The sequence below is a fragment of the Harpegnathos saltator genome, unplaced genomic scaffold (genome assembly GCF_003227715.2).
Source record: "Harpegnathos saltator strain DR-91 unplaced genomic scaffold, Hsal_v8.6 scaffold195, whole genome shotgun sequence".
Lineage (NCBI taxonomy): Eukaryota > Metazoa > Arthropoda > Insecta > Hymenoptera > Formicidae > Harpegnathos > Harpegnathos saltator.
Genome location: NW_020229978.1, coordinates 78,723 through 94,183, shown reverse-complemented (window position 1 = coordinate 94,183; position 15,461 = coordinate 78,723). Strand labels below are relative to the sequence as shown.

General features: G+C 34.5%; 1 protein-coding gene across 2 annotated transcripts; it reads left to right on the top strand.

Annotated features, from left to right (window-relative positions):
- The first annotated feature begins 2,715 nt into the window (after positions 1 to 2,715).
- Positions 2,716 to 15,164, top strand: LOC105190904 (Cysteine string protein). 2 transcript variants are annotated; one of them, XM_011153913.3, is made up of 7 exons: positions 2,903 to 2,946; positions 3,793 to 3,931; positions 4,020 to 4,172; positions 4,370 to 4,501; positions 8,901 to 8,957; positions 11,748 to 11,928; positions 14,586 to 15,164. In XM_011153913.3, exons 1-7 carry the CDS (start codon positions 2,927 to 2,929, stop codon positions 14,651 to 14,653), a joined length of 750 nt encoding a protein of 249 aa, XP_011152215.1. In that variant the 5' UTR covers positions 2,903 to 2,926; the 3' UTR covers positions 14,654 to 15,164. The 2 variants fall into 2 exon arrangements, with proteins under 2 accessions (XP_019700531.1, XP_011152215.1); XM_019844972.2 differs by lacking the exon at positions 8,901 to 8,957 and having other exon boundaries at positions 2,716 to 2,946; positions 14,586 to 15,162.
- Positions 15,165 to 15,461: the final 297 nt, after the last annotated feature.

Sequence of the window (15,461 nt, the reverse complement as noted above, 5' to 3'; positions counted from 1 at the left end):
GCGTTATAGATTAATAATTTTTTGAAAATGTCGAGTTTTGTGCCTGAAAACGTGCATTTGCGGCACGCATTACTTTTCTTGTTTAATCAAAAGAAAAAAGCAGCTGAAAGTCATCGTTTTCTGGTAGAGACTTACGGTGAGCATGCTCCAACCATAAGAACATGTGAAACGTGGTTTCGACAATTCAAATGTGGTGATTTCAACGTTCAAGACAAAAAACGTCCTGGTAGGCCGAAAACGTTTGAAGATGCAGAATTGCAGGAGTTATTGGATGAAGACCCAACACAAACTCAAAAACAATTGGCAGAAAAGTTGAATGTGAGCTGAGTAGCAATTTGTGAACGATTACAAGCGATGGGAAAGATCCAAAAGATGGGAAGATGGGTGCCACATGAATTGAATGACAGGCAATTGGAAAATCGAAAAATCGTCAGTGAAATGTTGCTTCAAAGGTATGAAAGGAAGTCATTTCTGCATCGAATAGTAACGGATGATGAAAAATGGATTTATTTCGAAAATCCCAAGCGAAAAAAATCATGGTTATCACCTGGCGAAGACGGCCCATCGACTGCAAGGCCAAATCGCTTTGGTCGCAAGACCATGCTCTGTGTCTGGTGGGACCAGGTTGGTGTCGTATATTATGAACTGTTGAAACCTGGAGAAACAGTTAATACTGATCGCTACCAACAACAAATGATCAATTTGAACTGTGCATTGATCGAAAAACGTCCACAATACGCTCAAAGACATGATAAGGTGATTTTGCAGCATGACAACGCGCCGTCTCATACAGCAAAACCAGTCAAAGAAGTGTTGAAATCACTTGGATGGGAAGTTTTATCGCACCCGCCGTACTCTCCAGATCTGGCTCCATCCGACTATCACCTTTTCGCATCGATGGGGCACGCGCTTGCAGAGCAGTACTTCGCCGATTTCGAAGAAGTTAAAAAATGGCTTGATGAATAGTTTAGCACAAAGGAGAAACAGTTTTTTTGGAATGGCATCCATAAATTGCCTGAGAGATGGGCAAAATGTATAGAATCAAATGGCCAATACTTTGAATAAATATATTTTAACTATCCATTGTAAATAACGTGTTTTCTTTAGCGAAAAAATCGGAAAGGAATTACCGACACACCTGGTATATCCTTACGGAGTTCATGTCCCAAAGTTCCGACACACCCTGTATAGCAGAATTTTTCTTTAAACGGCGATATAAGTTTAATGACCAAATAGTTGCTTTCTTCGAAGCTATCGGACAATTTTTTCCACCAGGATGGAATACAACTGACCCATGATTAATTCGTATCTATATTTCATAAATAAAGCATACATAATTAAGAAATTACATATCAGAATTTAACATTTTCTTTTCATTTCCGTGGCGATGTTCTCTTCACTCACTATGTATTTTGCAAGACGAAGTGAAGTTGTATAACGTAACCTAAACCAAATTTCAGTTCTATATAAATCGTTTATTAATCTTTCTTACTGTAAAAAATAATTATTGTTAGTGAAGTATTGTTGGCGAAGTGACGGCGGGGGGCTCCGCCCCCCGCCGTCACTTTACCAACTGCATCTTCTAAAGTGCATAATTACCCTATTGCTAACTTTAACATTTAATATCTCGCTTCGTGGGGCAGACCGCCGATTTTGCCAGAGGAAAAAGTTGTTTCTCGTGCAAAAACGCATCGAATAAGCCTAGTCTCATCAAAATCGGCGTATAGGCCTAAATTCTCTATATTTACCGAAAAGTCATGTACCATAATGTCAAATTGGCAATGGTTACCGAGTTATTAATTAAAACATATGAGCCAACGAGCGCGTAGAGAGCGGAGGGTGGCCGCAGTAAGCACGTAGACATTGGCTGCGTTCGGTAGAACAAAATGATCAGTGAGCGCTTAGTGATTATTGTCTGCGATTGGAGTATTCTTTTAGATTCTTCATAGACCCAGAAGTATTTACCAATCAGAAGCGAGAATCATTAAGCGCTCACTGATCGCTTTGTTCTGCTGAACGCAGCCATTTGATACAGGCGGAGTCAGTGAGTGGCGGTAGACAAGCGCGCGCGGCAAGAGGCAACGTAAGCGACAAGAGGCGATCGCGCGTGACGAGGAGCGAGCGAGCTTTTTCTTTATAGCTTTTTCCTTATAGCTCGCTCGCTCCTCGTCGTTCGCGCTCGCTCGCTCGCCTCTTGTCGCTTGCGCTCGCTCGGTCCTCGTCGTTCGCGCTCGCTCGCTCCTCGTCGCGCGCGTTCGCCTCTTGTTTACGTTGCCTCTCGCGAGCGCGCGCTCGCCTACCGCCACTCGTTGACTCCGCCTGTATCAAATGTCTATGTGCTTACTGCGGTCGCCCTCCGATCTCTACGCGCTCGTTGGCTCACATGTTTTAATTAATAACTTGATAACTATTGCCAATTTGACATTATGGTACATGACTTTTCTTCTCGGCTACACCCAATCTATCTCCAACTTTCGTCTGCATGATCAGCTATCAAACACCCTGTATATCATTTTCACTATAGTCTGTTTTAGTAACTCGGACATTAACCAGATTCAAATCACAGACACAAACCTCGTATCGTTACCGAGACATCGAGTTAGTTGACGTCTATTTTCTCAGGGGGCGTATCAGGACAGACATATGCTTTCGCCCGGTGACCGCTCTCAGGTTTCTCTCTGATACAACATAACCAACCAGCGCCACTTGGCGCATTTGCGTTGAGTGATTGAACTAAAATATTGAATCGTCTTTCGTGTGCTGTTGGTGATGCTCTGGCACACCTCTACTGAAACGATGCGCGTATTTTCGTACGATATATTAGGAGAAATGTTCGCGTAGTATTGTTTTGTGGAGACGCGCGAAGGAGTTCATAGTTTGGTAAAATCGCTCGAGAAATTGATCAGTCAACAGTCCGTCGTTCATCATGGATAGGAGAAAAATGTCGTGAGTAGACAATCACTACTACGATTACGAAGACGCCCCAGACACTAGGAGCCGTGTGCTTTTATCTGCTCGTGCATCTTATCGGCTTCCCCTTACCACATTCTCGCTCCTGAGACTGCTCGATGCGTCAATCATTGCCGATAAGTTCAGTTCCTTTCTCTCGGAAATCTTTACTTGACGCTCCTAGGATTAACTGACATTCGCAATGGAACATGATGAATCAAGAAAGCTTTCGTAACTTCTTTTTTATCGCATACCGGTTGTCAATTATGTGGAACGTAGATATTGTCTAAATTTAAAGAAACAACATACGTTACACACGTTTGGATTCGTCGAAATGTAACATGAGCCTTGAAAAAAATGTTTCATGAATGGCCGTATGAACAATAGTTCTGGAATAAATTCCAATTTGATAAATGTCATATAAAATGAAATAGGTCGCCATAATTCTATAGATTATCATGATCTATCTCACTTTACATGCTGACACTTTCATAACTTTATTTTTCATAAGTTGAATTTTATGTTAGTATACAGATCTTATTTATCTGTCTAATTAACTCGTAACCTGGTAAGAGGTTTCCCATGTGCATTTGAACAAAAAAAAAATTAAATATAATACAATTATGAAGAGAAGAAGAATAGTCTTTAATGGATTTGAAGTAGTTTAAAGTAACCAATGTTCTTTTTCTTCTTCATGAACCATATAAATGACTTTTTCCAGAAGAATCAGTAAATTGTGAAAAATTCATATTGGTCAGAAGATATAACAAGCCACAAATATATTATTTATTTATTGTGACTGATAGTGATTTGAGATTGATTTGTTTATTTTTTTTCTTATAGTACTGCAGGAGATTCCCTCTATCAGATTTTGGAAATTCCAAAAACTGCTACTTCAGAGGAGATCAAGAAAACATATAGGAAATTAGCACTGAAATATCATCCTGACAAGAATCCTAACAATCCAGAGGCAGCTGAAAAAGTAATTCTCACTAGAATGTATTAAAATACAATATCTTGTGGCAGTAATATCTTCTAAAATATATCTTGTAATCATTATGTGTTTACAGTTTAAGGAAATAAACAGGGCACATGCTATACTCACAGATCTAACAAAACGTAACATATATGACAATTATGGATCTCTTGGTTTGTATGTCGCAGAACAGTTTGGAGAAGAAAATGTTAATGCTTACTTTGTTGTCACTTCTGGGTGGTGCAAGGTAAGAATATTGATCAATTTTTTTCCATATCTTATCTAAGAAAATGAATGTCACATTTCAAGATAATACATCTTATCATAAGTGCATTTCTCAACACAATTTAATGACTCCATTGAAATAAGAATTTTATCTCATTGATATCAGCAAGTGTATAATCATATTATGATATATTCTAATATCATTTTGTTTGTCCCCAGGCACTATTCCTGTTTTGTGGGCTAATTACTGCTTGTTACTGTTGTTGCTGTTGTTGTTGCTGTTGCAACTTCTGTTGCGGTAAATGTAAACCAACTCCACCAGAGGATAGTGGCGAATACCATAATTTACAGGTAAAATATGTTCATTAAGTTTTATTATTATTTTATAATAAGTTTTATACAGACTTAAGTGCCAAGAAAGAGTGAGAAAACAAGGTGCATCAAGAAAGCTTTCACTGGCACACATATGTATATAAATTTACCAACAACGAGGAAGTTCCCTTATTTACAGATTATTTATAAATTACACCAAATAAGCAAAGAATTATTGGTAATGTTTCTTTGTTTGAGTATTCTTCTCACTATCTTCTTATCGAGTTTGTCATTGATCTTCTAATTATGATGTGGATCCAAGTATTGTTAAAGATAAAATGAATACATATACTTCTATCAGCAGAAACAAATCTTGGTTCTAAAAAATAGCATTTCTTGTCGATAATATTTTCTCTGTGAATGGAAGGCATTTGATATAATTCCTCATGAATTAGGGAGAAGTTACATATTCACATTCGTTCCAAGTGCACACTGATACTACTTTCCTTCATACATCTTTAATAAATTTCGTTGTGTTATGTATACAGAAAATTCGGCGAGGAAGAGAGCATAATGAGATATTGCTTTTATTTTGATATACTTTCATAATCTACTCAAATAATCCAAACAATGAATTTGTGTGCCATCATACAATGCACGTTACATGTAATATTAAAGATGCGACTTTAACTCTATGTACATTGCCCATATGTGCATGACTCATAGCGCATGATGAGGTGAACAATTGTTTCTATATTAACACTTTGGCGGCCGTACACTTACTCCGAAAAGAATTGTCGGTTGCTGTCGACGAATGTCGAAAGTTCGTTTAAATATTTATAGAGATATTTAAAGAGATTAGCATCCTTGTACACAAATATATATACCTAGCTTCATACATGTATATATGTATTTAGTTTCTATATTACAAGTATAAATGATTATTATCGAGAAATATTTTTTTATAAAGTAATGACTGTAAAATTAACTCATATATACGTGACAACGGTCATCAAAATGTTAATTTATTCAGTGCATAGCAAAAAGAGTAAACGGTTATGCTTATCATAGATTTGATATTATTCGCAATCATTATTTATTTCCTACGATTATGATCTAATATTTAGCTAAATACACAATTAAATTGCAAAACTATCGAAATATAAGTCTGAATTCTTTTTTTTACATTTATACACAAATTTTCGACACACATATACACATATAGTTGGAAAATATATCTGCAAGGAAAGAGCATCTTAATAGATATCTAATTGCGAAGACGAGTGATTTAAGGGGTTCATGCGGCTTAAGTTTGATCAATATGTGCATAAAAGTTTGTATTCATCTCCAGAATTGCAAGTATTATTTGTTACGTTTTCTTATTTGGGGCACCATAGATGCTTAGTATTGCCTTGGCACAGCTCACTATTTATTAGCTGTTGGAAGTATCAACTTCTATATAAATATATATCTACGTTAATTATGTTGTTTCACAGATTCATAACAGCGAAATAAGGTATCGCGGGAAATATTTATATTAGGATCCCATCTATAATGATGATTTTGACATGTGTTGTTAAAATCACCACTCTGAGCAACTATTAGAAGGTTTTAATTTAATCGACGCTCATTATTTATTAAAAAATTCTTAACAAAAGAAGTTCAGATAATATAAATACTATAAGTATTACAGAACATAATTTAAAGACATAACTTGAAAAGTATATCTGTTATAGTTTTTTGTATCCAAATCAAATTAGATAATAATAACGAATTCAGTTCACTTTGAGTGCGTTTTGGGGAGACACTATTAGTACTATTTAGCGTTACAGGCTGTTCGTGAAGCTAGATCGTAACGCTAACAAACGCTATCATGATGTCATTAATGATAGCGTTGTACGTCATAACTACGCACTACTAACGTTATTCCTTCCAAAGTAGCGCATTAGTAGCGTTAACGCGTATAAACTTCATTTAAAACATTGATCTATATATTTGTCAAACGATACCGGAATATATCATATTTATTGTTTTACTATTATATATACATATACATTAGAGACGTGCCAATCAAGAATTTTTATGTCGAATCGAATCGAATCTCATTACTTAAATTCGAATTCGAACCGAATCGAATGAAATCGAATCGAATCATTAAAAAATTTAATATGACTATTAAACATGCAAATAATGATGGAAGATTTTAAAAGGAATATTAATATTGTAATATTATCCTTAAAGTAAAATATATATTTAAATAATTAAAGTAATTTAAGTTACTAATTATATAAGTTAAGTTAATTACAAGTTAAGGATTCAAACATACAGGCCTAGATCGTCCGTTTTGTATGATGCACACTGTGTGTGTGTGTGTGTGTGTGTGTGTGTGTGTGTGTGTGTGTGTGTGTGTGTGTGTGTGTGTGCGTGTGTGTGTGTGCGTGCGTGCGTGCGTGTGTGCGTGCGTGTGTGTGTGTGTGCGCGTGCGTGTGTGCGTGTGTGTGCGTGCGTGTGCGCGTGTGTGTCTGTGTGTGTGTGTGTGTGTGTGTGTGTGTGTCTGTGGTGCGCGCGTGTGTGTCTGTGTGTGTGCGCGTGTGTGTCTGTGTGTGTGTCTGTATGCGCGCGTGTGTGTGCTGTGTGCGCGCGTGTGTGCTGTGTGTGTGCGTGCGTGCGTGCGTGTGTGTGTGTGTGTGTGTGCTGTGCTGTGTGTGTGCGCGTGTGTGTCTGTGTGTGTGTGTCTGTGTGTGTGCGTGAGCGTGTGCGTGGGCGTGTGCGTGTGCGTGTGAGCGTGTGTGTATGCGCGTGCGCGTGCGCGCGCGTGTGTGCGTGTGCGTGCGTGTGTGTGCGTGTGCGCGTGCGCGCGTGTGTGTGTGTGTAATAGGAAATTGCATTTAAATAAATCTTTAGGATGTTAAAACTGAAATGGTATTTAAATTGCGGAAACAACGCTATAACGCAATGATGCTTGTTTGTAGAGCTCGTTATTACTATCGCGTTATTGGTTCTACGAAGAGCTTTAGTAGCGTTTGCGTTAGTAGCGGTAATAGCGTTAATAGCGCTGAACATATCCTTTAGGATGAAGAATGACCTGAAAATATCGGTCGTCTTTCATGTTTTCTTATTAATTTATATTCCATTAAATTATTACTGAAATTCTTCACCTCATTAAATTGGTAAATTTATTGTATACTAAAAATGGAGGTTTCATAAAAATTGATAAAGATATCTATGCAAGGTTTACATAAACGTTGACTTAAATTTAACCTCATTTAAGTAAGTGCTTTTGCCAATCTTTACAATGTCTCTATGTTTAGTATATGGTAGATTTATCAATTTAATAAGAAAGATTTACCAACTTGTATCTTAAAAATGTTCTGTAGCATTGATAATGCTTGTTGTAATATAACTCCCGTTTAAGGAAGGTAGTATTTTCAGTGATTTTATCTTTTGCATACATTATAGAGATTATCTTTTTAAATAACGATCAAAAATTCTTAACTGTCGCATATTATTTATTGAAAAGTTATTAGCGAAAGAATTCTTATAAATGGAACATAATTTTTCGATATAGTATACATTTTTTTTATTTAATAAACAATACACGTAATACGTGCGAAACTTCGCCTTTTCTTCCGATTCCGAAGTAAACTATCCTAACTCAGCATATATATTTTTGTATAGATTAAGTTACCATGCATAAAAATATATTGAATACGATGTAACTTTATACATAGTAACCCAATCTAACACCATATAAAAAATATATCGGTCAAGTTAATTTGCTTTGTACCATATCTAAATATATCTATCTAAAAATACACTATAAAAAAATTACATATTTGTAAAACTTATTAACAATATTTTAATAAACAAAGAACGATGGTTAAAACTTTTTGATTGTTACTTGAGAGAATGATCTCTATAATATATGCCAAGAGTGATCATTGGTGACGTTTTCCTTAACGCGAACTTTTCTCCTGTTATATTTTTTATTTTTATTAATAATTTTTTGATAAATAATGGACGGTGATTAAAACCTTTCGATGATTACTCAGGATAATGACTTTAACAACATATCTCAGTCATAGTCACTAATAAGGTCGCCCTTAGTGTAAATATTTACTAGCATCGCTTTTATATATAGTTTCAATAAATTTCGGCACTTTCTTGTAAAAAAAGTTCACTTTTCTCGTAGTATTCTGGTTTTGTCCCCCTTTACATTTATTGTTCTATGTTTTTTTTCTTGTTTCAAATGTCAACTTCTCATAGATGTCGCTGAGCCTTTACTCACCGGTGCGATAATTCACACAAGAAAAAAGAAAGTTTTAAAACGAATGCATGAATTCTTATTGTCACACGCATGCCAAATTATATCTCATTCTTTTATAGAAAAAGGCGTACATAGTTTAGCTGTTTTGTTTATGTTATTATTGTATTATAGCGGAACCAGAATCCAGAGGCTGATGTTGTGACAAATCAACCGCGAAGTTTGGCCAAGGTAAGTTATTATGATGCTTGACATTTCGGTTTTCTTCTATTTTGCTATGATCAATGTTGAACATTGATACCTTATTGTTTTACGATTTTCTTTCGATATCACGGTGGAATGATTTCACACAAATCATATGCGAGATACGCAGAGGTAGTGTAGCACACTTCATTATAACATACACACACACACATGCATACACATAGTATCACAAAATCTTTCGATTGTGAGATATGTGAACGACAAATTATTGTGATGTCCATGCACTCTCGCAAATAATTAATATGTTTTGTGCACTCATTTGTTACAATACACATAAACATATGTCCGTCACATTAAAGGGTACAGCACACATAGAAGGATAATTTGTACCATTTTCGCAATGTATTTGTAAAAATATCAAATAGTTGTCTCATTTTCTCGCTGTGCATTATACTCTTCTTTTCACGAAGAGCTGTGGCATTGAACTTGTTCTTTCGATGATACATCAATATTCCGTAATTCATCTTCATTCCACTCAAATAACATCTTATATGCCTCCTTACTTGCATACTAGTGCACACACTGTATATGAAAATGGAAAAACTAAATAAAATTGTATCATGCACCATTCACAGAAAAGTCCAGAGGAGCTTCCTTAATTGCGAAACATATTTATCGACAGATATCGTGACAATTCGACGGTACTTTGATTAATTCAAGTTAGACGTTTGTTAGACAAAATTAAAAATGATAATCATCAGAGTTTAAAATCAGAAAGCTTCAAGGATACATGTATGTATAATGATGTTGTTTCCATCTATTTCGTACGCTTTATTTGTTTCCACTATTCCAAATTCGAATTCTGCTGGTACAAAAGTACTTGACATAAATAAATTCGTAGCTTGCAAATGTAAGAACATAGTCACCTACGTGACATTTATATCTCAAGCTTATATTAGTTACTTGAAATTTGTTTCATATGAGATATTCTAATCTAAATATTGAGTTTAATGAGGTTTGTAACTGAGTTATATAACATACGTAACATTATATCTGTAATCAATTCATTTAACATTCAGATACATTTGACTCTAAATTCAAATCTAAATATTTTACATGAGATAAATTTCAAGTAATAATTATTAGTATGAGTATAAACTTCGATAGTTATCAATAGTTATTACTTGAAACTTATCTCATATATAAGATACTGATTTGTTATTTAGTATTTAATTGAATAGTTGAATATAAACTTCTCAGTTGAGTCGCGATTACAGATATAATGTCATATTTTATACTTTCGTGCGATGTACAAGAATGATTTGGTTTCTGTTTTCTGTATTGGTGCCATGTCCTTCGTAGATTGATTTCTAATGTTTCATTAATATTTCAGTTCATTTCTCTAAGAAGAGAAACGATCTGAAAGTGGTACCAACGCTGAAATTAAACCGAGAATAATGTTAATTATACGAATCAAGCGAGAAACTTATCTAATTCTAAGTAAAAATCTGAGTATTTCACATGAGACAAATTTCCAGTGACAATTATTAAATGCAGGCCTTAAAATTAGGTGCGAGTTTATCAATTGAATCAGATAACACACACAACACTATATTCAGGGTTAAGAAATAATACGTTGATTATAATGTCGTTATCATTACAAGTTACTTTTTTTCCAGTAACAATTTGGTAACGATTTGGTTTTTTTTTATTAGTAATGGTAACGCAATTACATTTTTAAAATGACGATAAATATAACCATTATTTTGGACACATATATGGAATAGACAGAAACGAATATGAAAAAAAGGGTCTTGCAAACTAAGTGAAGAAAGTGACGAAATTGTAATGATTTGTTACTTCTTAAATTATGATAATAAGTTGATTATAATGATTATAATAAGTTACTTTTCTTTACAAAATAATTTTTCCAATTTTACATTTGTAATCACGATTCACCTGGAAAACTATAAATTCAAATTCGAATATCTCAAGTGAGACAAAAATTTTAAATAATGTTAAATATTAATAGGGTCCCAGATAGATCCAGGAATGAAATTAGGAAATTAGGGAGAAGAGTATATACAAATTCGCTTTAGAAACTTCAAAATGTTTTACATAACAAGAGTGTAAAATGTGCATTTTAAATAGAGTTTGAAATACACTTGCCCGCGGATATAAATAGTTTAATAGATGTTTCTTGTACATATATGTACACATATACAGGGTGTCTGAAGATCGAAACACACTCGTGTGCAGGTAGATTGGGTCGAACTGAATAGTAAATGTGAATTCCTTTACCATTTCGTAAACAGCTACGTGGAATTTCAAAATATTAATGAGTAAAGACAGACTAGCGCATTCAACGCGTTCGACGCGGTGATATGCTCTGTAGGAAGGATTTAATAAAAAATGACTGATTTGTTGACTGTTTTTTAGCAACAGAGGACATGCGGTTTAATTTCATGCGCCTCTCGTTGTCAGTTGATATCACAGATAATAAATGTCATGTAGTTGTTAAAAGACAATCAACAAATTTCAGCTTACGTTGTTTCATGAATATTTCGGAATTTCACATGGTTATTAGCAAAATGGTATAGGAATTTTCAGTTGGATCCTATCCACTTACACGAGACTGATGTGTCTTACTGCACTGCTAAATTGGTGCAACAAGTTAGAATAAGAAAAATATAGTTATTTCACTCTAACTTATTGCATCAGTTCAGCAGTGCAGCTAAAAAGAACAGACCATAAAATTTTCGGAACCTGTACATATATATATGTATATATCACTCTCGATGTTAAAACTATTCACAGGAAGAGGAGAGCGACGACGACGCCGTAACGGCTCAACCTCAGAGTGGCGCATCGCAAAACGCGTCCAATGTGCAGCAGCCTATATTCGCCATGCCTGCGCCGGGAGCTTCGGCACCGACGTCTACAGCTAATGAAAGCACGAATCTAAACAGCGGTGGCGATCGCGTGATTTATACCACTGGTATTACGAGTTCTTGAACATAGAGAGTTCATGTTATGAGTTGTTACATCTCTTTTTTTGTACATGGCCGTCAGTCGTCCGACTATCTCCGCTATCTCTCACCTTATTTCGCCCGAGATCATCGAGAGCTCCGCACTTTTCTGTTGCCCGTTCTTCGTTTTTATTTTTTTTTTGTTTTTCCTTTTGCTAAGTATTGCTATGATATTTTTTTCTCACTTGTGTTCTCTCGTTCGACGAATCCTCCTATCGTTCTTCGGGAAAATGATTTCGCCATATCGAAGAAGACGATGTTATGCTTCTAAAATGATTCCTTATCGGTTTTTTTTTTTTTTATACAGGGTGTTTAACATAATGGTTCGCATGATTTTTTAGACCTTTTCGATGGATTAAGGAAAAGGTTGCAAGAGAAATTTTCAACTGCTTCATGTAAGTTTCATGTAAACTGGTAATAACAAAAGATAAAAAAATATTTTTTCTTTTTATATAAAGAAATCAAGTTCACTTTAAATTTTTGAAATGGTACACTATGCACTTTTTTACATAATATATCACATTTGTGATAGTGCGTTGAATTTATCTTAACGTTCTCTATAATATTACATAAAAAAAGTGCATAGTGCTATTTAAAAAATTCAAAGTGATTTTCATTTTTTTATGAATTAAAAAAATCTTTTTTTATTACAAGTTGTAGTCTATATGAAGCAATTAACAATTTACTTTGCAACTTTTTCCTTAAACCGCCGGAAATCTAAAAAATCATCAAAATAAATCAAATGAATCGTTACGCTGAACACCCTGCATATTTCATTCGACTTTAGTGTGATTGCTCGAAATCCGAATTAGGAATTAGCTGTAGATTCGCTGTGTGTAAAGTTCTATATATAGAAAATCGTAAGCTAGGTGTAGATTTTTCTCGTGCTTCGTTTCTCCGGCTGGCATTCTTTTCTCTTTACCCACGATGTTTCTTTGTCGGTGCACGAGGTCAGCCGTGACTGAAAATTATTGAAACAGTATTGGAGATACTGTCTTCCAGTAATCGAACAAGGATATCTGTTATTCTTGATATTAGAGAAATATCATGTACGAGAGAAAAGAAGACAGGAACGTGTTGTATACGGGATGACCGCAAAATCATCGCGCAGCATTGTGACAGCGTATTCTAGAGTTTAACTGAATTCAAAAATCCTAATACAGAAATGTCGAAGTGCATTAGCATTTTTTGAATTATAAATCAATGAGAAAGACGACCGATTTTTGCGAATTAAATTTAGGAAACCAAATGGATAATGAAATTAAATTTTATTCTATTTATTTACTTATTTATTTATTTATATGACTCATTTTTATAGTCAATTTCAAATATACTTGCAAGTATACGCGAACAAAATTTCTTGTAAGTAGATGATTAATCACAAAAAGATATACAATGTTAAAGATGGAAAAATTAAGATAAATGACAATAACTTCGTTTGAAATTTTCGTACTAGAACTTTCGATTTCAATTAAACTTCAGAATGTGTTATTAAAGTATTGCACGGTGATTTCGAGATATTCTGTATATTTAATGATACTTAAAAGAAAAAAAATCTTTGGAGAGTATTTTATATTTGTGCGTGTTCGTCGTGCGATTTCCGGTGTGATTTTTTTGCATAGTGCGATGAGAACGCGCGAAAATATATGCTGAATAAAAGTTAATGTTTTAGTCTTTAGATAGCGTCCGAAGAATTATACATGCCAGTATGCGTACCAAAATACGAGAGAGAAAAAGAGAAAGAGGGAGCAGGATGAGCTTTTACCGAGAAGTTCACCTCTTACTTTGTTGTTTATATACAAACCATAAGTGATGAGACGGAAGGAAAAGATTAATAAGGTTTTATGCCGCTGTTATCATTTCTCATCGACGTTTTTCGACGCTTCAACGAGAGCATTCAGATTCGACGGTTTTATCGCGCAATCTTCGTAGCCACGTGTCGTATATATTTTGTGACATCTGTTTTAAGGGATTTCACTAAAGAGAGCACCTCTCTCAGTCCGTAACTTGTGTCTAAATAGTGTCTAAATATATTCATACGAATCATATTATATTTCGTTTTAAAAACAAATATATATACACATTAGCATATAATTATGCTCCTCGCACAGTTCTCTTTCTTTTGCTGTTACTCCTCATTTATCCTACATTCTTGTCGTTCCCATTGCTGAATAAATTGGCAATGTTGCATCGAAGTTTTCTTTAGTAGTTTTCATCGAATTTATTTAACTAGCTGCGGGATTTGAATTTTCTTTTGTAACATCAACTGTGCACCTACGATGTAACTGCAATTTTAAATAAGTTGTTTTATTTCTAGTATATCTCTCCTTGTTCTTTTTTTATTATTAGAAGAGTGGTGTTATTAGATGCTTTGTTTTATTTTCTTGGAAAATTTTCTTATGCTCCAAATGTGCGTTTCCTCGAATCGTCCAGCGATACACGATCACGATACAGATCGCTATATACGTGAACATTTTCATATTGGAGAGGGAATCGAACCCGCTGTATCGTCTCGCTGAATCGTTGCAAGTGCGCGTTGCTGGTGAAAAAAAGAAAAAAAAAATAGAAGATAAATCAGCATGACATACTAACCATTCATTATTACTAATATAATATTTCAATCTAGCGGCTGCTACAAATCCATTCGTAGGAGCGAATGCAGCTGCAAGCGACACCGGACCAACCAGATGGTAGACTGAACACACGTGGAAAAGTCATCGCGAACACTGATTCATATTTATAGCGCCGGGTCTCTATGACAGCTCATTGACACGGTAGATCATAACTACGTTCATTGTCTCTCAATAGGATAGACTGTGATCAATTTGATGTAATGGATCCTTTCCTACTTTTTTTCTTTTCTACGAAAGGGTTTCACCAGATCCTTGTTATCCTGCGAATAATTAAATAATTATGCACTCATTTTTTATTATTTTTTTTATTTTGGGACAGATTCGATGTTGATACACTTAACTTTTACACGGTTTGGATATTTCTTCGACATATATCGAGACGTCCATCTAGGGAAGTCACATACATGAAGAGAATTTTATAATTAATAGAAAGTTATTGTTGAATTCTGTAATCGAGAACCGTATTGACATTCCGACTTATTGTTTTTCTATTTCACATATATGCTTTTTATATTAGGGGTATCTATAAAAGTAATCAAGTATTTGCAGAACTCTTATAATCTTATCAGTTTCTACTTGAGCTGTGTAATATATAAATAGTATTTTTTTAGTGTACTATTTGTGGATAGAGGTATTTAACCTATTATATTATTGATTAAAAAATAAATGCTGTCTATAGACTTTTTGATGTATTTAATTTTGAAACACTTAATTATTAATGGGTACTCCTAATATCTTAAAAACTCGGAAGTTTTAAAAAAATGTATTATGTTCTTATTTAACAGCAAGATAAACTATTCTACCGGTAGTATATGCTGTACTAAAAAACTTGATAGAAAATGCAAAAGAATTTATATAAAAATATATAT

Bases quoted from the DNA above. Each gene is read 5' to 3' on its own strand.
- LOC105190904 (XM_011153913.3), top strand. From the start codon at position 2,927: ATGGATAGGAGAAAAATGTC. The intron at 4,502-8,900 runs GTAAAATATGTT...ATTGTATTATAG, and splicing joins GCGAATACCATAATTTACAG to CGGAACCAGAATCCAGAGGC. The intron at 11,929-14,585 runs GTATTACGAGTT...ATTTCAATCTAG, and splicing joins TCGCGTGATTTATACCACTG to CGGCTGCTACAAATCCATTC.